At 32.7% G+C, this 25,201-nt stretch overlaps 1 protein-coding gene across 1 annotated transcript; it reads left to right on the top strand.

The window, feature by feature from the left end:
• The first annotated feature begins 1,244 nt into the window (after positions 1 to 1,244).
• LOC129971716 (uncharacterized) lies at positions 1,245 to 24,819 on the top strand. Its single transcript, XM_056085693.1, has 9 exons — positions 1,245 to 1,501; positions 5,101 to 5,318; positions 7,409 to 7,594; positions 9,436 to 9,711; positions 13,667 to 13,888; positions 16,554 to 16,704; positions 19,426 to 19,591; positions 22,961 to 23,167; positions 24,577 to 24,819. Exons 1-9 carry the CDS (start codon positions 1,245 to 1,247, stop codon positions 24,817 to 24,819), a joined length of 1,926 nt encoding a protein of 641 aa, XP_055941668.1.
• The last annotated feature ends 382 nt before the right edge of the window (positions 24,820 to 25,201 follow it).

Raw genomic sequence — 25,201 nt, 5'->3', positions numbered from 1 at the left:
CTATTCAGAAACGCAGCTAATGCATACACTTTTTCACAATAATACGCCATATTTCTGGAGTTCATATTTTATCACAACATCAGAAAAGATATTTAATATTGTGAAATGTGCCATTCCTCGTTATATAGCATTTCTACTGTATAAGGAATGATTATTAAACATTTGTAAATCGTGATTCCATTCATTTTCTTGCCTATTCGAAAACTTTGAGCTCTCTAAAAATTTAGCTGTAAAATATAAAATCAGTAAATCGTAGAACAAAGGTATGATTTCTATTCTTTCTATAGAAATTACGCCTTTCTATCTTTATTTGGATGCGTATTATTGATTTTCATAATTGGTTTGGGATTTCGAATCATCATCACTTTCAAAACTGGCTATTTTTTTCTAAGATGCTGACAGGTTGTTAATATCTTTACTTTTTTTTTTCCAGATAAAGAATGACAATTACTGAAATAGTTATAATTTTATGTCTTACTCATTCAAAAACTTCACATGCATACCAAAATATTACAGAGTCAGAAATTTTCCATAATTATCTTAAGAGTCAAAATCAATCAGAAACTCAAACCAAAGAAATTCAGGATTACGTTAAACCAAATGATACTGTTGCAAATGAACAACCAGAAACTTTTCTTAGTATAGCAGATGAGGGAATCGAAAAAAAGTACAATACATCACAAAATAATGTAATTTTAAACGGAAGAAGCAAACGAGCGGCTTCAAATTTCAAGACAAATCCTGATAACATCTTTTTTGGCAATAACAGAGGGCATTATAAATTTCATTCTTCACTTTGGAAAAGAAGTAATAAAAAGAATTCTAAGTCAAGAAAACATAAAAAGAAGAAACAACACCATAAAACTTCAACAAGTATTTCATATTTAAATGCGGTGAATACCACAACGCCAGTTGCATTCATAGCAGAGGGCACTAATGCCCCTGCAATCAGTGCTGATAATGCTTCGACAAAAGGAAATTTATTTATTATTCCCATCAAAAACAGGAAAGAACGTCCGCCTGCGAAGAATAAATCACACAAAAAGAAAAAATACAAAAGACCCACTATCTCCTCATATAGCGCTGCAACTTCAAATTCTACAGAATTGGTCAGAAGTGATATAGGATTTTTAATAGAAAGCATAAAGACCGTGTCTTCGCTGAAAAACAATGGGAGTATAGCCACGAAGAAAAATGGATGGAATGTGTATATTTCGAATGACAAAGGATCAACGACAACGACGATGGAGAATGCTGTTACGTCTGCTATTAGTCCTATTAGCAATTTGTCCTCTCTAGTAACTGATACAGATGTGTCACCCAATATTCCCACAATGTTAATGATTCTCGAAAACTTCACTGAAGCTCTCAAGAACGAAGAAGCGTTGCCCAATCAAGATGAAATATCAAAAAGTAAGGACATCGAAAATGATCTGAAACTTCTGAAAGCTATTATGCCTGATGAAGGTACTACTGCTCAAGAGTTATTGCTTACAGAGGAGTAAGTTATTCTATTTTTCTTTTAAATGATGAAAATTTATTCCTTTCTGTTACACTGATAATCAGTGAGAACTCATCGTAATAAAAAGTCCCGTAAAAATATTTTGACAGAAATTTGATAAAACCAGTGATTTTCTTTTATATTTAATTATCTCACAAACTTGAAGAGAGCTATGACAAATGCAATGGTTATAAAAGTACTGAGAGATTCCGAGTAGATAACAAAGTGATGAGTATATTTAGTGAATTTTGAGATTTATTTAAAGTCATGACAACAGCAAATAGGGTGCTTCGAGGGTAATGACCATTTGGTGGTTGCATAAGAGTAAAAGTATTTTCCCTTATTGTGTGTGAAGACGAACTATTGTTGTTGTTTCTAATGACACTTGTCATAGACAAGCCCACTGACTTTAGAAGTCAGTGATTTTTTTTTTCAGTAGCGTCATCTAGAGCCAAGAGTACGACTTAGCTACACACACGTCACAACCCTTTTTTACGGGGCGGACTTCATTCATGCATTTCATTCACTCATCCGCAGATCGTAATTTAGACCTGAATCAGAGAACGATCACCCCCGATCCAGTACCTCAGTGGTATTACTCTCAACATGGAGGAATTTGTGATCACGGCAAATTTATACGTGCGCCAGCCACAATACACACGGAGAGTCTTCGACCGGTGGGTGCGAACTCGCAACCCAAGGGACGCCAATCCAACGTCCTACCAACCAGGCTATCCCAGCCTATGAAGGCGAACTAAAGATAGCCGATAGCTAGTTTTGGTACTTCTTTATTAAAATGTTGAAATTTTTATAAAGCTTTTAAATGAAACCTTTAGTTGGTTCTATTTTAAAAGCATGGCATTTGTCACGCAATGGAAAAATTTATTGTTCTGTTGAACTTCCCGGTGAATAATTTGCTTAAAGAAAAGGGTATCATATATCTTGCCTGATTATCAGTTTATGAATATTAATTATCAGTCTTTATTTGATAACTTGACTGAAATCCAGAATTGTTCACTTTACTGCACTTATCGGATATGGTTTTTTTAAAGATTAGACAGTAAAATTAATAGATTAGAGAGTCATAATGAATTTAATTATTCATAATAATAATTCATTACCATAATGAATTATTATTATCCAATAGGATCAATATAACTCTCTGTAAACATTAAGCAATAAAAAAATTGCAACGAATGCCTATTTTTGACATGTTTTTTTTACTTTCTCGTATACATTAATATTGTTAAAAAAGTATAGTAATCAATAAAAATTCGAATTCGAGATTTTGACGAATCACAACAGTTTAGACTTCCCTGAGATCGAAAAACACATTTTGGAAAGTGTCTCTCTGTCTGTGACAAATACAACTCAAACGCGCTTTGATCTAAACGGATGAAATTTCGTATATGGCCACATTTGTAGATTTCTATCGAATTTTCAGCAAACTCGACTCAGAGAAAATCTGCATGTCTGGGTGTTCGAATATGAGTCAGCACAATCACTACAAAACGAAAGAGCTAGATAAACCAAATTTTGTTACATAGATTTAATGTCTATAGTCTAGATATGTATAAAATTTTGAGTCAGATCCAACAAGGGGTAGTCCGTCTGTCGGTATGTACTTTTAGATACATGTAAGGGTGATAACTCTTAAACGCAGTGATTTAAATATATCAAACTTGGAATGTCATTACTTTGATTAAAGTATAGTTTTGTGCAGGTTTTTGTTTAATCGGTCTAGAAAAAGGCATTTAAAACACAAATTCGATTTTCGGATTTTATAAATCGCATGTCAGGGATTAATCGTCAAATAAATTACCTAGGATAATACTATAGAATGACACCGATTCATTAAAAATACTGAATTCACATTAAAAGTTAATATTTCGAAACTGTTGTAAGCCAATGCTATGCAAGGCGTTCTCTGAGATAACACCTTTATTAGAGATTATGCGAGAAATTTTGGAGAGACCACACATACTGGTTTAATTGTATTTTTATAACTGTCCTTTTACATGTTGAATAATTGTTTTTAATTTGTTTTTCCACTCCACTAAAGGAAAAGGCAGGGGGACACAAGAATAAAAATTTACCGGTCAGTCTGGCGGTATGAAAGAATGGTACAGTACATTCCCGAATATCTGGTTAGGGACTATCCGGTTTCCGTACTATCCGGTCTAGCTTTCTTTCATTGTAATTGAATGAGGAAGGCAAGGCGTCTATTAAATTATGTAATAAAGATTTTTTCAAAACCTAAAGACTAAGTTTTGACTCTTATCTTAGGGTTATCTTTTCATATCTCTGTAATCATTTATCAGAAAAAAATAAAATCAGTTTGAGCCAGTTTTCTTAAGAATTAGGCCTACGATTTAAGTTAATCTTTTATTTATGTTTCCTGCATTTAAGCTAGGCATTACAGAATTTATGTTAAAATGTGAACAGTTTATATCCTTTTTTTCTCGAATAAATTCTTGAAACGCGCAGTCCAATATATAAACATTTATAAACTACCAGTACAGAGACTTCTATTTTAACTCTACACGTTACCGGCAACTGCTTCTATGATTCCCCAGGCCGCGATTGCATTCACATTGAGATAAATGGAGGGTTTAGTACTCAGTAAGAAATAAGAAAATTCGCATTATAGCAGCGAGTTTTGGTATAAAAACTTCTGGTATTTATACAAATGGCAAAGAAATGAATTCATAGAACTCCGGCCTATTGACCTTTTTTGTTATCCTTCCGCCCCATTAGGCCGGATACTCGGGAGTGTACTATATTAAGAAGTAGGAAAAACACAAATGACAGAAAATAGCTCATCAAAATACTGAATATAAAAATTGTCACCTTTGAAAAGATTCGTTAATCCTAATATGAAAATATAATTATAAAACACTTAGAAAAAATCATATTGGTTAGTAGTAGATAAAAAGAAAAATAAATTTTACTTTAATAGTGGATTTTTCAATAATCAGACGGATAGCCGCAACATAGCAAAAAACTTCATACACACAATTCCAGAAATACACTAAATTTCATTTGATGTGCTACTGTCAAATTTCAGATTTTATTTGCATTTATATGATGACAAAAAAATCAAAATGTCTATATGTATATGTAATGATATTTTAATTCTAATTTCAAATTAATTAATTTCCAAGAATTTATCTTAATTTAGCCTATAGTAACTTCATTCTAAAAATATTCTCTTATTTCGTGATCCAATTCCACTTTCGGTTTAATTAATTACTCTGTAAAACTAATGCGCCATCATCATTTGCTGCGTATCAAATGAAAGTGATACTTCCGTTGCCCTTGTCAAAGGTCAACATATGTATTCCATCGGCATGTGGCCGGAAGTCCCATGTTATATAAGACTAGTGATCATTTGTTTCGACCCTTCTTCCTTTTTTTCTTACATCTGCTTTTGTCCCGCGCTGTACCTTCTTGTAAATAATCATGATTGCTTCCCAAGAGAGAATAAAACGAAATTAAAAACACAACGTCTCGTCTATGTCTTCAAACCTGCATTCTGCTTCAAACAAAATAATGTTATATATATATATATATATATATATATATATATATATATATAGGAAAGCTAAAGAGGAGGACATACAGGTGAATTATGGCTCGCCTTGCGACTTTTCCGACAACAATAGCAGCTGCTGGTATGAGCGAGAAGTCGGGGACACGCTTACCTTGGATGTGAACATCACCAGCTCCAAAGACGAGAACGCCTTTGCAGTCCGATGGAAACGAATGTACCAAAAATACAAGCAGAAGCAATGCGTGTACATTAAACTCGAAACTGGTGAGTGGTGTTCAAAATCAAAACCTTTTCTTTTATTCATATTTTAAATGGAACCAATTTAACATGACGCCAATCACATGACTCAAACATTCTATCAAATTTTGAACGAAATATATTCCGTGAAAGCCTGTCTGTCCGGTTTTTCAAATACATTACAAGTGAACTCAATAACTTCAAAAAGCAAAGAATTAGATACATAAATTTTGATATACAGGTTTATCATCGAAAATGTTGATACCTATCAATTTTTGAACCAAATTTGTCAAAGAGTTAACTGTCTGTCGATCTGCAGTTTTGTATTATGTAAACGGAATAATTCATAAACCTAATGATTAAAAATTTTTTTGTCTACAGCTTTTCCTATTAACACAGAATGCCGAACAATATTGTCACTATATCTTCATGATACTGACCGGATTCAGAATGTGGAAGAACATCATGGAGATATCGGATAATATCTTGAGATAATACTGTCAGTATCTAAAGCGTAGATTTTCTGCAAATTTAAAACCAAATCTCTCAAAGAAGAGACCATTTATTGGTCTGTCATTTCACATGCATGTAAACGCAATGATTTATACGCGCGTCAGTCACCAAGCACGCGGGGAATCTTAAGGCCGGCGGGGTTCAAACTTACCTTAGGAACGCGAATCCAACGCTCTTCCAACCAGGCATCCCGGCCTTGTAATATAATTAATATATTGTATTAATAGGGAAATGAGCAAATAAGTTCATAATAATATAAATGTTTTTTAAAAAATATATATTTTTACTAGACCGTTTGACTTAGAATTAACAAACAGGGAAATTGTATACTTTGGGGACAGAAAATGAGTAACTCGGCCATATATATATTTTTTGAAATTTTTATTAGAATTTTAATAAATTAAAAATTAAGTTTTTTTCCTATATAATTTCGAAAAATATTATGCCTCAAAACTAAATTTTATATCATCATACAATTTTTAAAATAAGTCTTTTCAATGATACCAATTCTTCAATTCTTTTGCCATATAATTTCATTTCTATTTTGAATCATTTTTTAAAAATATCTTGAACGTATTTTACAAAAATTTATCTCATTGAAGTAAAGTATTTCATTTTGGTCATTTTCTTTTCTCCCCTCGTTATTTCAGTCAAGATATGAAGATTCAGCTTCTTTTCCGATGTTGAAAAGGTTCAATATTCTAATGAAATAATCGTTCGTCCATCTCATTTTGGCTTTCACGAATGTAAAACACACAAAATATTGTAATCATTGAAAAATTCAACCATTATATTTTGGCGAATCTTCATGTTTCAAACCTCCCTAAGTCGCGGAAGCACACTTTTGGAACTGCGCCTGTCCGCCTTTCTGTGGATAAAATAACTCAAACACCTTCTGAGTTGAATGAAATTTGGTACTTGATCCTTACACCAGATCTTCAGATTTCTAACAAATTTTAAATGAAATCTATATAATAAAAGTTTATTTGTTCGACTGCGATAATTGTAAAGAGTCAAACGCTATATTACTAAAATTTAGTATACAGTTTTATTAAAGTTTTATCTAGGATTGAATTAAATCCGTCAATGGGTTGTTAACCTATTGGTCTGTGTATTCTCATGCGTATAAACGCAATAGCTCAAAAAACGCTTGCAGAAATTAAATTTGGTATGTCATTTTGTTGCTATTAATTGCAATTTTGTGTCAAATTTTGGTTCCATTGGGTCCGAAAAAAAGTACAAAAAGCATATTTGATTTTCTTCACTATAATACGAAAAGAAGAGCAAAACGCTCATGTAGAGGACTCTGAAAATACAAATTTGAGTACTCTAGACATTCACGGTGGAAAGGGGAGGATAATATCTTTATTAGAGATTATGCGAGAAAGTTTCGAGGAGACTACTCTCGGTAATTTCTTTCAGTTTCAAGAAAATTAAATAAAATGCTACGATTAGAAAGAGAGAACTTGGTTGAGATACTCTTAGGATAAATAAAACATTAACTACCATTTTTCTCTCCTCAACTCAGTTTATAGCACTATGTTTTTAAATGTATGCAAGCATTCAAAGTTTGAAATTCTTTCTTTAAATTTTTATTGACTAAGAGAGACTTCCCTGGAATATGGTCTTGGGCAGCGCGAACCGAGAACTGCGAATAGATCCAGTAACGAATACGGATTTGGATCCTAATGCTATTTCAGCCAAAGTATTTCTTGTGTCGAGAAAGGATGGCAAGAAGACGTATCTGTTGATCAGAGAGCTGATATTTCGCATCCAAATACCAGCCACAGGTAAGAAAGTTATGATAATTTACAAAATATACATAAACAAATGGCAAACGTGAAATACAGAAAATACTCAAAAGTGGAATATACAGAAAAATTAAAATACACTTTCCTTTCTTTGTCTGTGTTTGGCATTTCACAGAATAATCATAGTTGTTTTGTTGTTATCAAATGAATAATGTGACAGTTTATGCGCTGAGTTTGATACATCCATACATTACTTATTAATAAATTATTGAAAATATTACGCAGTTGTATTCTTAGATATGAAAACCTACGCTTTTACGCATGCGTCAGAAACCGTTGATTTCACCAAAACAGGAATAAAATGAAAGATGAAGTGTTTTCGTTGTATTTATCAATACAATAAGTCTTGATTGCCAGCATAAATAGGTGGTTAACGATTGCGGATAATCTGAAAATTGAACAAGTCATATGAACAATAAATACAAAAATTTCGAATTAAAATAAAATACAGTGGAATCCGTTCTTGAATCTTACCGGTAATGCGAAACAATTTTTCCTTTAGGAAATCATGTTAAATAGGGCATTGCGTTCCATTCCGAAAAAAAAATATTCAAGCAAATTTATAATAATGTAATTTATTAATAATATTTGCTTTTTTATATAAGAAAATTATCTAAAGACATCTATCTTCAGAGGCATAATCTAGTGAAAATGAGACACAGCATTGTCATTAAACGAATTTTTAACGCGCAAGCGACTGTCTTATGAATGTGTGCTAGTTTGAGTTTCGAACTCGCAACGTTAGGGTTCATAGCCGAGTAACAAAGCCACTAGACAAAAGTGTATATTCTTTTCCGGAGGTTGTTATCCGGTTATGAAGTTACCACCACAAATGTGATACTTCTCAACATACGATGTAATAATTTCCCATGCCTTCAACATCTCCCTTATTTCACTGGAAGGATGTTGCTTTATTACGTTTATTATTTTTTCCTCTCTTGCCCAAATCTCACCCGCAAGTTTTTGTTGTGATACAGCAAAAACTTACAAGTCATAACTACTGAAGAGCTATTCTGAACTAGTCACGACTGAAGAGCTACATTGAAGTCATATACATTGACATAACTATTGAATTATGACTACTGAATAGCTATACTGAAGTATAGTATAGTCACTACTGAAGAGCTATATTGAAATCATATACATAATCATAATTATTGAAGAGTTTATGAAGTTGTATTAATAGCTCCATAAACTCTTCAGTAGTAAACATAAAGCTCTTCAGTAGTTATGACTATATTCTTCCATCAGCTCGTTAATGTCGTTGTTATCCTTCTCTAGCTCCATAATCTTGGCCAGAAACAAAATCTCATCGATTAGGTATCCACAGGACTTTTCTCAACCCCCTCGAGGTTGCTTCCGACAAAGCTATCTGACCAAAACTTTTCTATGTAGATATAAAAATTCTTTTCAAATAAGAGCTCAACACAAACTGATGCAAGCCAATCCAGCTTATGACGTCAGAATGCCTCCTCATCACTTGCTCTGCGAAACATCGTTCGTTTAGAGAGTCACTTTTTTTAAATATTTTGTTTTGCTCGTTATTGGTGTGGTGCTTGTTAAGTGAAGTTTGACTCAAGTATTGTTCAAAATGACATGTGAAAACATAACTGATAGAAAATGCATCTAACCAGATGTAGATCAAGGCCTAACAACAACAACATCAAAAATCCCCCTCTAGGGACGTTCTAACTTCGCTCACAGAGTATCGCCTCTTTGTGGAATAAAATCTTCCAAAAGTGAAAACATCAGGTTTCTGAAATGAACAATGTTTATATTTTCTTGTTTGTTACCAAAATGTACTTTTCTCTCTTTGATAGACATGGGTTCGTTATATCCGGGCGAGGAAATAAATGTCAACCTAGAGAATTTTGTGACTCTCCCGGAAAATGGCAATTTTTTGTTCGACTGGAAGATGGAAAGATCGGATGGGAAAACCCGAACATTGCCGAGCAATTTCAAGAAAAGCACAAGCGGTAGATCGGTCGTTGTCAAAGAGTTCAAGAGGGCCCAGGCAGGGATCATAGTCTGTGTCGTATATTCTTCCACAGGTATAGCAGTGGCAAAGAGACGATTCAGCATTAATAGAGTATTAGGTAAGTACAGAACGAGTCGTAACTATTTTAACAGTTATTTCAAACTTTTTAGTTCTTTATAATAGTTCAAAATTGTACAGTAAAGCGTTAAAAACCCAGACTAACTGGTTTTTCAACTGTTTGATTTTCTGAATCCTAATTTAAATATGATTCTTCAAATTTCCTTATGTATAATCCTTTATGGGATAATTTGTGTTGAGCTTCATAGTTGAGTGTTGAACCATGTAAAGTTACATAGTTTTTCGTTGCAATTTTATTTTTTTATTTATTTGTATACAAAATATATAAATAGAAAAGATTATCGTCACAAAATTCGAACTCGAAATTTTGGTTTAATCTCTAAGTTTTAGACCTACCCTCCCTCCTAAGAAAACAGACATTTTTGGAACTATGTCTATTTGTGAACAGGAGAATTGAAAATAAAAGAGCAAAATAGAGTATATATTCTTAGTACTAAATAAAAGTCATATATTTCTATCAAATTTTGAACGAAACTCATATTTGTGAAGTCTATTTGTATACAAACAAAGTACAAAAGAACGCGATATCAAAAAATAAATAAATAAATAAAAATAAATAAAAAAATAAAAAGCTAGATAGATAAAATTTGGTACACAGATTTCACATTTAAAGTGTACATTTTTATCGAATTTTGTATAAAATCCGTCACAGAGCTAATTGTCTGTCTATCTGTCTATCCATATTCATGCAAACGGAATAGTTAAAAAATGGTAAGATTTAATTAAATGGAATTTGACGAAATGTTGAGTGCCAGTTTTTTTTATTTACTCGAGAAAAAGGCATCCAAAATCTATACTTATTTTTTTACTTTCTAGTATACATAGTATAGAGAAAATATTGTAATCGTCAAAAAATTCGAACTCGAGATTTTGACGAATCTCCATGTTTTCCACCTCCCTGAATTCAAAAAAATGCCCATCTGTCTGTTTATCTGTGGTCTATAACTCAAAAACGCTTTGATCTAGATGGATGAAATTTGGTATATGGTCTTTGCACCAAATCTGTAAATTTCTATCAAATTTTGAGTAAAACCTGTTCAAAGGTCAATCCGCTTGTCCGGCTGTTGAATATAAGTTAACAAGATAACTACAAAACAAAGAGAACTAGATAAATGAAATTAGGTACTCAGATTTAACATTTGTAATATAGACACCTATCAAATTTTGAGTCAAAATCCAACAAGAAGTGGACCGCCTGTCTTCTCTGTATTTTCAGAAACATGCAAACGCGGTAACTCAAAAACGCAATGACTTAAAAAAAATCAGATTTGATATGGGATTTGTTGTTTCGTTGTTGTTGTTATTTCTTATGGTACTTAACATGGACAAGCCCGCTGTTACGAAGACGGCGATTTTAAGCCGGTGGAGGAGCGTCTCTTGTTTTTATAGTAGCGCCAGCTAGGGCCAAGAGTACGACTTAGCTACTCACGCATCACTCATTCGCTTGCACAACCCCGTTTTACAGGAGGGCACATTCACACATCTCACAGATAGAACAACGGAAGAACAATCATGCCCAAACCGGGACTCGAGCCCAGGACGCCAGGTCACGGGGAAGACTCGCTACCCCTATGCCAGGCGCCGGCGGTATGGGATGTTGTGACCACAAATATAGTTTTGTTCAATCGTTGGAGAAAACGGATCTGAAACACAAATTTGATTCTCGGATACTATCAGCCGCATGACAGAAATAAATCATACACACATACAAAGAAAAAAACCTCGCCAAGAATGGCACGACAGATTTAATAAAAATGTTAAATTCCCATAAAATTTCGTAACTATTGTACGCCAATGTTTAGCAACGCGTTCTCTGGGATAACACCTTTATTAGAGAGTATGCGTGGAAGCTTCGGGGAGACCATTCTCGCTGGTTTTTCATTATATAGCTTCTGTGAGGGACTCTGAAAAAAAAATCTGAGCATCCGTGGTGCCCAAAACTTTGTAAAAGGACCAAAATTTTGAGTGGAAGTATTACATCTTTATTACGGAGTATAAAGAGAAAATTTAGAAAAAAAAACTACTTCTGTAGCACCTCTTTTTCACCTTGAGCAGAGAGCGCCCCCTTGTGGCGTTTTACAGAAGCCTCTTGTGGCATTTACAGACAAGCAGTTGAACGGGAGGCCTGCATCCTAAGGTCGACTTTTTCCCATGCGCAACCTTTGCGCTAACGCCGACTGCTTTCGGCTGGAACCGGTGGAATCCCTCCCCCATACTGTTTTCGTTAACCTAATTGTCTATGTGTGTTTGTAAATTTTGTAGTGTAGCTGTGTTTGTGCAGATTTAAAATATTATATTTAAAACCGAGCAGTTCATTAGAAAATCACAACACACTCACTATATTTCTGTTTTTTTTTTTTTTCTTTCCAAAAGGCGAATATCGATTATAGAAAATGTCTCTAAAAAGCTAATTTGAAATCAACATTGTTTAATAATGTGAATTAATTGACAAAAAAAAAAAAAGTGCAAAGGAAGAAGCATCTCAAAACTTCATGTTGCTTAGCAACAGAGTTCAACAGAGAAAGGAAAAAAAGAAAGCTGGAATCTCCATTTTACGGAAGGAAGGAAAGATGGTGCAATATCCTTTTGCAGCACATACTGCACCGCCAAGCAATTTGTACGGACAGAAAGAATAATATTTATGCAAATAATGAAACAACTACATTCTCTGGCATTCTCAAAATACATTCATAGAACAGGAGAATTTTTACTTCCTCGCATGCAAAGAATACAAAGAGAAAACATTGTAATCGTCAAAAAATTCGAACTCAAGATTTGATGTTTCATGAATCTCCACATTTCAGGCCTCCCTAAGTTCAAAAACAATTTTTTTTAAAATTTTTTTTATCTGTTTGCTTGTTAGCGTACACGAAAAGAAAACTGAAAACAATTTTGTGTTAGGTGAATAAAATTTGGTACAAAAAATTATCCCCAAATTTGTAGATTTCTGTCAAATTTTGAAAGAAATTCATTTAGTGGAAGTCTGCCTGCGCGGCTTTTTGAATAATCAACATGAAAACTACAAATCAACATGATATAAAAATGAAAATATATAAATCAACATGAAAACTACAAAAAATCTGATAAAAAATCGAGATAAAATTTGGAACATTGATTTAGCAACTAAAATGTAGATCTATACCACATTTTGAACCAAATTTCTCAGAGGGTTGCTTGTCCATTGGTCAGTACTTTCGCATGCATGTAAACACAATAACTCAAAAATACAATGACCTAAATAAATGAAATTTGCTATAAAATTATATATAAAATTTTGATTTTAATCGGTTGGTGAAAACCGGCTAAAATATATATTCGATTTTTCTGGTACTTGCGTATTAATAACCGCATGCCTGCGATTGATCCCCAAAAAACGAATGATAGATTTAGTAAAAAGAGCTCACAGTAAAAAGAACTACAGTTTCACTCAAAAGATCGATATTTTGTAGCAACTGTTCACCAATATTATGCAATTAAAACTCAGGTACAGGCTTCCTTTATAATCTAAAAAATCTTCCTTAAATCTTTATAAACTAATCTTTATAATTAAATCATGAGCAAAAATAAAAATTTGAGCACTTGTGGCATTCACGATCTTGTCTAAGGCTTGACAATTTTAGGTCTGGGGGAGAAGAATAACACCTTAATAGGAGAGCATGCAAGAAAATTTTGGAGTGAGCATTAACGCTGGTTTTTAATAGAATGAATAATAAATAGAATTCTAAGCAATATGCTTTCCGTAATACTGTTACAGGTTACACTATAAATGGGCGAGATATATAAAAGCAACTTTTAAAATTATTTTTAAAATATGTGTTTCCATAAATAACTTAGATTTTTTTTAAAAATATGTAAATTATGAATAATATGCTTTCTTCATTTACTATAATAGACATTAAAACTGTATATTTATCAATATTTGATGCTATTGGCAGCTGCAAGTGAACGAAGACGCGCCTTGATCCAAGATAAGAGCCAGAATAAGAGATCTAAAAGACATAAACATCGTCGTATTATTAAAAGATGTAACAAAAGATCCAACAGCATTCCAGAATCCACGGCTTTGAGGCTCTTGGAATCTTCCAGGCCGCTATCTCGAAAGAAGCGATTCCGGAAGACGCCAACAACAGATCAAGCAAGGAATCGTTCTGCCAGAAGTATGTAAAGTAAAAAAAAAAAAAATAAAAATAAAACTTTTAAAGAGATTTTTATTTTTTAATCTCTAAAAACACTTTTTCAAAGTTATAAACCCTCGGAAACATAACTTATTTAGTCAATCATCGAGTCATTAAAGTGTCAAAATTATCTGGTTTTCTCTTCTGTGTGGCAGTCATGTAAAAGCTCATCTTTGAAAAGTTTTGTCCACCCTGCTTCCCACTAACTTAATTCGGGCCATATATTCGTCATGCGTCTTCTGTGTGGTAGTCATGTAAAAGAGACAGTATATGTGGGCAACCGCCAATTACTATTGAATTGCATATTATCAGCTGTATTAAAGTGGTAGCCGTTGTCTATACTATTCCTCAGCTACGCCGCGGACTAGCTCTTCGGGCTCTGTGGAGACATTTTGACAGACCCTTCATTGCAAGGTAGTCAATCACACACCAATGTTCCGAGAACTGTTCATTTTAATAACCCGAGGCTACTATTTTTCAACGATTCTACCTCGCTAAGGGGCGAGACACGGAAGAATGAATGCATTTCCGGAATTCTTCACCATTCTTTGACTTCCACCCCATTAGATACTTATTTTTTTGAGTTTTTTTTCGCATGTGTATGCGAATGTGATCAGTTTCGGATTAGCAGTATTCTTGCATGGCAAATTCCGAGAGCAAAAACTTGGTGCTCTTAAGTAAATATATTAAAATACTAGCTGACACGGCAAACGTTGTTCTGCCATATAAATTATTTCTAGTAAATATTTTGGTTGCTAATTAAAAAATAACGAATGTATTTTAAGTGTGTGGGGATGGGATCTATGACAGAAAGAGGAATGGAGCGCTGTAGACGATGATCGCCGTTAAAAAAAAAATCATTTTTCATCAATACAATTTCATACAATTATTTTCAATACAATGTATTTCATTAATTAATTCATAAATATATACATTGTTTGACCTCTTAAAAGTTAAACGTAAAGTGAAAAAGTAATATATTTTTTATCCTATAATAAAAAAATGAAATAAAGAAAATCAATATTCATTTCGAAGAGCGATTGAGTGTACAATATTTTTTGTCAATCCGCTTTTAGCCAACACAAATAAGCTCGATAGTTTGCCCACGTGAGAACATGCCACGTATAATTGTCCGTGTAAAAAACATGGTGTGTCCAAATCTAAGCCGCAAACAGACATCGTTTGGCCTTGCGACTTATTGATTGTCATTGTGAATGCCAATCTAATAAAAAACTGAACGCGTTTGAATTCAATTGCCATGTCTGTGAGAATCATTGGAATTCGTGGCAGCAAAACATTTTCGGCTCGGAATTTGCCATTCAAAATGGTTTCTTCGATAACGTTTTTCATTAATTTTTCAAAGTCACAACCGCGTGCCATTGCATAGCCGTGGTGGGTTCTTAAATTCCAAAGTAAAATAACCGGAGATCCAACTTTCAGTCGTAAAAGGTGTGGTAACATACCTGGCAAATCCAGTGAGTTCAAAAATTCTTTTGGATAATTTACAGCTTCATTAGCATAGAAAACTGTATCGATCAACTTATATGATACCAAGTCGCCTGGCAACGACTGCTGTATCTTGAAGTTTAAATCGTCGACGTTCACATTTTTTGCTGCTAAAATGGCTCGCTCTGCCAGCCACATCGGAAAATATGTGGTCAATGAGAGCATTTTGCGAATCAACGATAGAGCAGAAATGAGTGGGCAATTTTATGCATCCAGTATTTTCATAGACAGCAACTTTTCCATCGCCGATATCTAGAACGATATCTGGTCCGAGAATGTGTCAGCAGATGGATCTTGTAGCATTTGGACGCGCATGTTTATTTTTAGCAGGACGTTTTCAACATTATGCCATAGTGGCGATGATTTCAAGCAAGCGTTGATCTCATCAGCGTACGTTGAACGTGGAATGACGGGAAATGTTTATCTGAAACCACCTGAAAGTAGTAACAGAGTGTCGCCGAATAGTTTTTTTTTTTATATATATGTGTGAGTCTTCTGTTCAAAGCTTCAAGAGAATGTTTGTGTGCCATACTGAATTCATCCCAGATGATAATTTTCTATTTTTTCAGTACCGTGGCCATGGACGATTGTTTTTTCATGTTGCACACTGCATCTGGGTTATTTTAAATATTCAGTGGTAGCTTAAATGCTGAATGAGCTGTTCTGCCTCCATCCAATAAAGTTGTTGCAATGCCAGATGGTGCAACGGCCAATGCGATGCCATTATTAGATCGTATCTCGAGAGAATTAGCAAAATGAGAAATGTTTTGCCGGTTTCACCTGATGCATCCGATTAAAAAATGGGAGGGTGGGGGTAGGAAGGTAAAACTTTGGGACTATAGGTATTTTTTGATGTCAAATAAAAAAAAATTGTCAAAAAAAATAGAAACAAATTCTGGATAGGGACACCCTAATTATCTAGCGTTATGAAATATACTTTGCAACCTATTCTCATACCTACCAAATACACATAAAAAATTTCATAAAAATAGGTCGAGCCGTTTCGGACGAGTACGAACACAAACACCGTGACATTTTTATATATTAGATATAAAATCGCATCTGATTTGTTTAAGGATTATGAGAATTATTATTTCTACAACATGGATTTTATTTTTTTCTACATTGACATCCTTTACAGATTGCAAGCACCACAACCGACTCCACCCTCGCTGGATACCATCCATCTTGGACGACGACGATACAACTTTGGACCCCAGGATCATGCCAGTGCAGAAGTTGGTGGAACTAAGCGAAAACAGCGACGGAACTTTGGATGATATCATACCTCAGTAAGTGTCACACAAAGAAAAAAAATTCATATCTTTTATAAAAGATTTTCTCGTTTGATATGCTGATTATTGACATATATCTGAAATATTACTCGTGGAATCAATGTTTTAAATCTAAAATAATTTTCAATGGAACATGAATGATGCAAGGGAACAATGAAAATGCAAGGGACAAATAATTATCTATATTTTAAAAATGTGCCCTAAATTTGAATTATCTTCAACTGGGATGATTTTGACCAAACTTATTATGAAAAAAAATGTTGTTATATCTAGCGAATGGACAGCGATTATCACTTAATTATGGCATTACTCGATAGTCAGAAGCTGTGTTTTGACTTTCTTTAACAATGGCTTTAGTCCTTCAATTTATCACAATTATAGTTTTGCCTCACTTTGGTATAACTAAAAGCTATTTTGTTGTCGCCTTCCAACTTTCTCTCGAAAATTTGATAGAGTTAGTGGCAGTACTTGAACATGGCTTAACATTGATCCACTCTAGGGCAAATAAATTTTTAGCTTTCAAGAGTTGAGCCGAAATTGCTCAATTCAAGGTAGTAATATCTAAATAAAAAAAGAAGAAGAAGAATAAAATTGTTTAATATTTCTCAATATTTTAATAAATAGATTGCATTATAGATGAATATATTTAAATTAATATAAATGACTAACCACATTAATTTTGAATTATTTTGTAATTGATATTTGCTTTTTCCGTTAAATAAACATGGAAAATCGGACAGTTTTTCATTTGATGGCATTTAAGAGAAAAAAAAATATTGACTTGTCATTTGGATCATCCAATATGTAAAATTCAGTACTAATATGAAAGTAATAAGGTCGGATTTTTCGATGCCATTCCAATATTATCTGCTTGTTGATCTCTCGATGTTTTCCCCGGGGTCATAAGTAATATTTCGACAAGTAGTTGCAAAATTATCAACGGGATCAGCATTGAAAATTGGTCCTTATTACTCTCAGATATACAAAAAATAGAATGATAAAGTAAGAAAGTATTGTGGCGGCGACCTGGCATAGGGGTAGCGCGTCTTCCCCTTGAACTGGGCCTCCTGGGTTCGAGTCCCGGTTTGGGCATGGTTGTTCTTCCGTTGTTCTATCTGTGGGATGTGTGAATTTGCCCTCCTGTAAAAAAGGGTTGTGCAAGCGAATGAGTGATGCGTGAGTAACAAAGTCGTACTCTTGACTCTAGTTGGCGCTACTATAAAAACAAGAGACGCTCCCCCACTGGCTTAAAATCGCTGTCTTCATAATAGCGGGCTTGTCCATGGCAAGTGCTATAACAACAGAAACTATTGTAATCGTAAAATAAAATTTAAAAAAATTATAACTCGCGATTTTAACAAATTTTCAAACCTCCCCGAGTCTCGAATACACATTTTTGCTTTCTCGTACACGAAGTATACAAAGAGAAAGTTTTGTAAACGACAAAAGGCTCGTATTCGAGATTTTGACGAATCTCCACGTTTCAGATCTCTCCAAGTCCGAAAAATTCATTTTGAAAATTATATATGTCTATCTGTCGTTCTGTTTATCTGTGAACACAACTCAAAATCGCTTTGCGTCATAGGAATGTAATAAGGTATATTCACATAATCTGTAGATTTCTAACTAATTTTGAACTAAACCCATTCAGAGGAATTTTGGCTGTCTCAGTACAAGTGAGTACAATAACTAAAGAGCATAATTTGATACAAAGGTTTAGCATCTAAGATGTAGATTCTTATTAAATTTTGAACTAAACCTGACGATGGGTAGAACGTCTGTAGGTCTGTATTTTTGTATGAAAGTAAACACGATAACTCAAACATGTAGCAACTTAGGTGAATGAAATTTGTTTCACAGTTTTATCATTCTAAAGTGTGGATCTATATGAGAGTTTGAACCAAATCTATTAAAGGGTTAACTGCGTATCGGACTGTGCATTCACCTGCAAGTACATGCGGGAAGTCAAATGTGCAATATCATAAACAAACGAAATTTGGCTACTAAACCTGTAGTTCTGTGTCAAATTTTGATTTAAATTGGTCAACAAAAAGAAGTCCAAAATATAATCCTGGAATCCTTCACCACAAAATGTTTCCATGCAGGATTGGAAAATTGTTGTTGTTTCTTATGGCACTTGCCATGGACAAGGCGCTGTTACGAAGACAGCGATCTTAAGCCAGCGGGGGAACGTCTCTTGTTTTTTAGTAGCGCCAACTAGGGCCAAGAGTACGACTTTGTTACTCACGCATCACTCATTCGCTTGCACAACCCCTTTTTACAGGAGGGCACATTCACACATCTCACAGATAGAACAACGGAACCCAGGACGCCCATATCACGGGAAAGACGCGCCACCCCTATGCCAGGACACCGGCAGGACTGGAAAATAAAACCTGCGATTTGTGTTGTACACGGTCTTCCTCGAGGATCATACTTGAAGATGGGGGACACCTTTATTAAGAAATAAGTTTCTTTTATTACAGAATATTTTGGTGGGATCATCTCGCTCATTCTATATTATACACCCATTATGAACTGAAGTAAGATAATTAATTAAGATAATTAAAGTAAGATTTAATTTAAGTAAGATAATTAAAGTAAGATAACCAGATGATTGATCAACCCATATTTGCAAAATTTTTATTTTATTTGTGCATCAAAGACGGCTCATTTATCCATCTTGAAAAGCTAATTAAACAAATCGAATTTTTACAGTGAAGTGCATTACGTGGAGCCGGTGGTCACTGTTGTCACAGATTATTTTCCAAACTTCTGGAAACCACCAGACTTTCAACCAAATTGTTCTACGGATTCAGATTGCGGAGATGGGGCATTGTGCATCATTCCTCAAGGCCACAAAACTAATAAAGTCACAGGGCAGGTAATGAACATGCAATCATTCTGTTTCTCTTAAAAATTTCGACATCTAAGATTTTCAAAAATTTCGTTTATACATGCCTATATTAATCCATTAAGAAGCAGCCCTCCCTCCATATTAACTGAAATACTCTTTAGTAAGTGAAACAGTGGTTCCGGAAGAGGAATACTAAATAGGCATTTCAGAGTAATTTCATTTTTTGCCTTTATTTGAATTATAAAGCCATTTACTCAAATATCGATATTATAACTAAGACCAAATTTTGAAATTAAGACTGAGATTAGATTAATGTGGTCCAGTTTATCCTGTTGGCTGAATACTCATATGAAACTGTCCTGGCAAGTATTATATAAGTTTATTTTAAACTAGCCGCCTTTGGCGACCAGCCGGTTCGCCAATCTTAATGCTCATTAAAATTTTAATAGTTAAATATTTTATGTGATTCCTACTTTAATAGCTTCTTCATTAAAATATTTCAAAATTTGAAATTTCAATTCATTCATAATATTATAAAGACCTTCAGTCATAACGTAATCTGTATCTCTCTAATTTTCTGTTAGCTCCATTAGAATTTATGCTTTACATTAAATTAAAGTGTAAATGATTAATCTGCAATTAATATAATAATATTTTTTACTGAAACAAAGCATTTTTTTTTAATAATATGATTACTGATAATAGAGTCACAGAGCGTTTAAACTTTATGGGCACTAAAGAATATCTTTCTTAATATATGTATTATCTCAAGAATTTGTCAACAAAATTTTCTCAGATTCATCATGAACAGATCGATTCATTAACAATGTTTAATTTTAAATGCATCAAACACTAAGAAAATAAAATGAATCGTTTAAAATAATCGGTCGAAAACAGTTGTAAAAAAACTACTTAAAAAACGATGTACTTAAAACTATAAGCATATACAAAAAATATATGTAACTAACATAAATACAATCAATTTAATTACAAAAGCATGCAACTAACCTACAAATAATTTAAATCATTGAAAACAGGTTAAAAAAAACTACTTAAAAAAAGATGTACTTAAAACTATAAGCATATACAAAAAATATATAACTAATATAAATACAATTTACTTACAAAAGCATGCAACTAACCTAAAAATAATTTAAATCGTCCGTTGATAATGGTTGTCATGGCAACAATTGGAACAGAATGCGCATGCGTGAATTTTCTTCGCCAATTACGGTAACGCAAATGCTTGAATTTTTCTACGCCAGTTGGGGTAACGCTATGCAGATTAGACATTTTTAATTTCCTTTATTCTGTGTTATTTAATTCAAAAGTACTTCAGAATGAATCTGAAACATGGATTAATTAACAATGTTTAATTTTAAATGCATAAAACCTTAAGAAAATAAACAGAATCGTTTGAAATAATCTGCCGAAAAACGTTAACCCTAGCCTCATTTCTGTTGGGAGAAAAAAAAAACTGAACTCTTACTCATTTGGCGGTGGGAAAAATGAAAGATTTTTTTGGCGGAAAAGTTAGTTTTTAATTAATAATTAAAATTCTAATTAAAATTTCAAAAAAAGGGACCCCAGGTGCACATTCCCGACCTCTAAGGTATACATGTACCAAATTTGATAGCTGTATGTCAAATGACCTTGCCTGTAGAGCGCCAACACACACACACACACACACATTGAGCTTTATTATAAGTATAGATGGAGTTTTGTAACTTTTTTCTTTTATTTAAAATTACTTTTGAATTTACAATTTTGTTTTTTACAAGCGATATTTGAATCAAATTCTTTTGAAGATGTTCGGTCACTAAACGTTTTGTAATTTTAGGCTGTGATAATATTTGTAACATAAAAACTGCTTACAAAGTGATTAAATTAAAATCAATAAGAAATATCTATTTTGGGAAGAAACGAAAATTGCGTTGCCTACAGTTTCTTTCCTTGTCATCATTTTAGCCGATGAAATACTCAAGAAATATGTAGAAACGAACTCTGACTGTTGAGAAATTTCAGAATGATGACAAATAAAGAAAATGACTGCCCTACCTCTAAATCCGTTATACTTAATGATGCTTAGTTTCACAAGGCTTCTTCGAAATAAAATATAATATTGCATTTAAAAAAAAAATCATAACTAAATGCCTTTGGCAACGAGATTTTCGATCATTATTTATTTATTTAAAATTGAAAAAATCAAATAACCATACTCCCAGCGACAAACAGTGAAACGATTTATCTTGTTTTTATTTCGTAAGAAATTAACTGTACCAATGGTCACGTGAATTATTTATCGAATCAATGATGCCCTTCTTTCAACCACCGTCTATTTCCGAAAGAAATTTTCAAAAGCATTAATTCGCTAGTCACAACCAATAAATAAAACATCCAATTTACTGATTTTATCCACATTTTTTATTCTTGTGAAACCTCACGATCAACCTGAACCTTTCGCCTCAATTTCGAGTGCGCGGAATAAAATTTAAGCAGAGCCCTCAATTCAACAACTGGACCAATGTCGCCAATTTACGTTCTGATTAATTTTGCCCCTTTGTGAGCATAGCTCCCAAGCAGAAGGCTCTATCATTAACTTTCCGACATAATAATGATTATAATTAAATAATAATATAAGGCGCATTTCATCAAAATTTGTTGATATAACCATATTAATCTGTCAACTTTGATGAATTACATTTTATCACAATGAAAATATAATAAAAGTATAGTTAAAAGAATAAGTTGTATAACAATGAAAGAGCATTCTGATTGATTAATTATACTTCAACATGGCGAACTTGTTCCAGTTGTGAAGGTTTATTCTGGAATATCTCTTAAATGGAGACGGATGGGGCAGACGATCATTGATAATGTATCGAGGATTCATAAATATTCATAAGGAAGAAAAAAATTTGAAATTATTTGAGAGCTCTGTCAGTAAAGTGGTGTGTTTCTGACTTATTTCGAAAACAAAATGCGTCAAGAGAGCAGGCATTTCATGATAACATGTATAAAAGCCTTGAGCATATATGAAATAATAATATCGAAATCGGAACAATGTTTTGGTCGGCAAACTCTGTAACTAGATTTTCCTACAGAAAATGTATCTTTCGAAAAGCGGAGGTAGAAGGCAACAGGCGATTCATGATGATTGGGGCATCTAGAAATCACAAGCTTTCATTAAAAAAAAAAAAAAAAAAAAAAAAAAACTTTATTCTTCACCCATGTTTTTGATTAAATAGTGCATTTCACATTAAAAAAATTATTCGAGGCGAACCAACTGATCAATAAAGGCAGATAGTAAGTATTAAAATATATCTGTATATTTTGAATACAATAAAATGATTAGTGATGCAATTCATATGCATGTTTATCTTTTCTCATTGGAAGGGTCATAAAGGCTATTGTTATTGCAAATCAGCGTATTTTGGAGATGGTTTCACATGCATTAAAATCCCAAGAGGTAATCACAGAGACAAGAGGATTAGGAGAGAAATTTATAGAAAATCTGAAGAATTCAAGATACAGCCACATCTCTTTTATGACCGAAGTATGACCAATGTGCGTCCAGTAATGAAAAAAGAAGCGGTACAAAAGGTTGGTTCTTAACTCACCATCTTGATTAAATTATATCAAATAAATCCAATTGCTCCAATAATTAAAGATTCAAGTTGAAAGTTTTTTCCCTTCCATATTCCTTATCCTTATTTATATAAAATTACAATGCTATGATGAAAAATAGGAGGTAGCATATTGTTGATCTAATTCATCCCTATCAGTACAACATATTGTATTATATAACCACAATATTGTTTGTAGTTCTGAATGTCGAACATTATCATAAAGTTATTATATTGTCCGGCATAAGGATAGAAATGATATAATATTGCAGGGATATAAAAATTGTTGCTCTTGGGGAAACTGGGAGTTCAAAACTTATGTAAGCAAAATAAATAAGTCAGGAAATAATAATAAAGCAAATAAGTACAAATGAAGATAAATTACTGAAATAAATAAGTATAGAATGTAAAAAATAAACAATCAAAAATAATAATTTAATACATAAATAAAAAATTTTTAGGAACAAAGGTTTATATAGAGTACAGCAACACAAAAATGAAATGAGTACAAGGAAATGATAAGATTTTTCTAGTTTTACTATTTGGAATTCTTTATGTGTTATCACTTTTTCCAAGAGCACAGATATCTATAGCCATTCATAAGTATATATAACTGCTTGCACCATTAAGTACTTATAAGCATGGAAATAATTTAATATGTTCTTTTATGTTTTAAATATTGTATGTATGTTTTAAATGTTCTACTAATACATATAAGCAAAGTTCAAACATTTTTATTTCAATGAACTTTGCATTCAAATTGCAAAAGATTTTGACTATTACCACTTCATATGATTTGATAAAGATTTTATAGTCATAAAGAAATTCGAGAAGGTAAATTTGTCAGCCACAGAACTTAAAATTTAAAAATCTTGCTTCAAATATAATTTTAACACAATATTAATTGTATTTGCATATTGCAACCAAAAATGTGTAAAAAAAATTTTTTTAAATAAATATTTTTAAAAATAAAACTAGGATTTTTCTTTTTATTATTTTCAAGTGAGATTTTAGTTTAAAATAAATAATAAAAATTCAATAAAATTTAATGAATAATTTACATAACATCTATAGTAATTAAACAAAACATAAAAAATTATACATTTAAGAATTAAAATAGTTTACTGCATTTTTTTTTTTTTGTATCATGCAATCTTATTTATATTTGATTAAAATTTATGTGCAATTGGAATTTTTTAAAATTAAAATTTCTAAATCTATTTTCAGAATTTTGACATTTTTTTGGCTTACCTCATATCTAGTATATCTGTCTCAATGTATTAAAATATGTAGTATTTTCCTTCGTTTTTACATACATAAATATTTACACAGATAACATTACATATGAAAGACACAACAATGTGCATACATTTTTGCTTCTTCTAGCCAAGTCCTTTGGAATCACTTCGTATTTCACCACTCATGATATATGAAGATGAAGATTCTTATTTGGTGAGCGAGTGTACAGATAAAAGAGACTGCAGCCAGCACGCCATTTGCTTTCAAGGCGACAGAGGACATCCATACTGCAAATGCAATCCAGGATATCGAGGAAATGGAATATTTTGCTGGGAGATGATCGACTTCATAAAAGACAAAGATCAAGTGACAGAAATGGCACCAGATTAAGAAAAACAGATAATTATAGTCTCTGACTCATTCAAAATAAATTTATCCTCCACTTTTAAATTTTGCCACTTTTTTTATTGAATTCTTTGATCTGATTACAGAGTTGTGCTCATCCATCTAACAATTTTAAAATTACACCAATCTGTAATTGAGTAGTGATTATCAAATTAAAATTTGCTTCCATCGTTCTAGTTTAACTATCAGTATCGTAAATAATCTAAAATTATCCATCTTTCCAATTCTGCACTTCCCATTTGATAAGTAAAGGAACTATTCAAATTAAATTTTGTCAATTTTGAAGCCTACAAAGAACATTCTATTAGTTTAAATAATACAAAATCTAAATACACAGTATTTCAGATATGTATCTGGCATTTTTTTT

This window comes from Argiope bruennichi, chromosome 6, assembly GCF_947563725.1.
Source record: "Argiope bruennichi chromosome 6, qqArgBrue1.1, whole genome shotgun sequence".
In the NCBI taxonomy this organism is placed as follows: Eukaryota; Metazoa; Arthropoda; class Arachnida; order Araneae; family Araneidae; genus Argiope; species Argiope bruennichi.
This window is presented reverse-complemented; position numbering and strand designations above follow the sequence as displayed.

Bases quoted from the DNA above. Each gene is read 5' to 3' on its own strand.
- LOC129971716 (XM_056085693.1), top strand. From the start codon at position 1,245: ATGGAGAATGCTGTTACGTCTGCTATTAGTCCTATTAGCAATTTGTCC. The intron at 1,502-5,100 runs GTAAGTTATTCT...ATATATATATAG, and splicing joins GAGTTATTGCTTACAGAGGA to GAAAGCTAAAGAGGAGGACA. The intron at 19,592-22,960 runs GTAATGAACATG...TCTCATTGGAAG, and splicing joins CTAATAAAGTCACAGGGCAG to GGTCATAAAGGCTATTGTTA.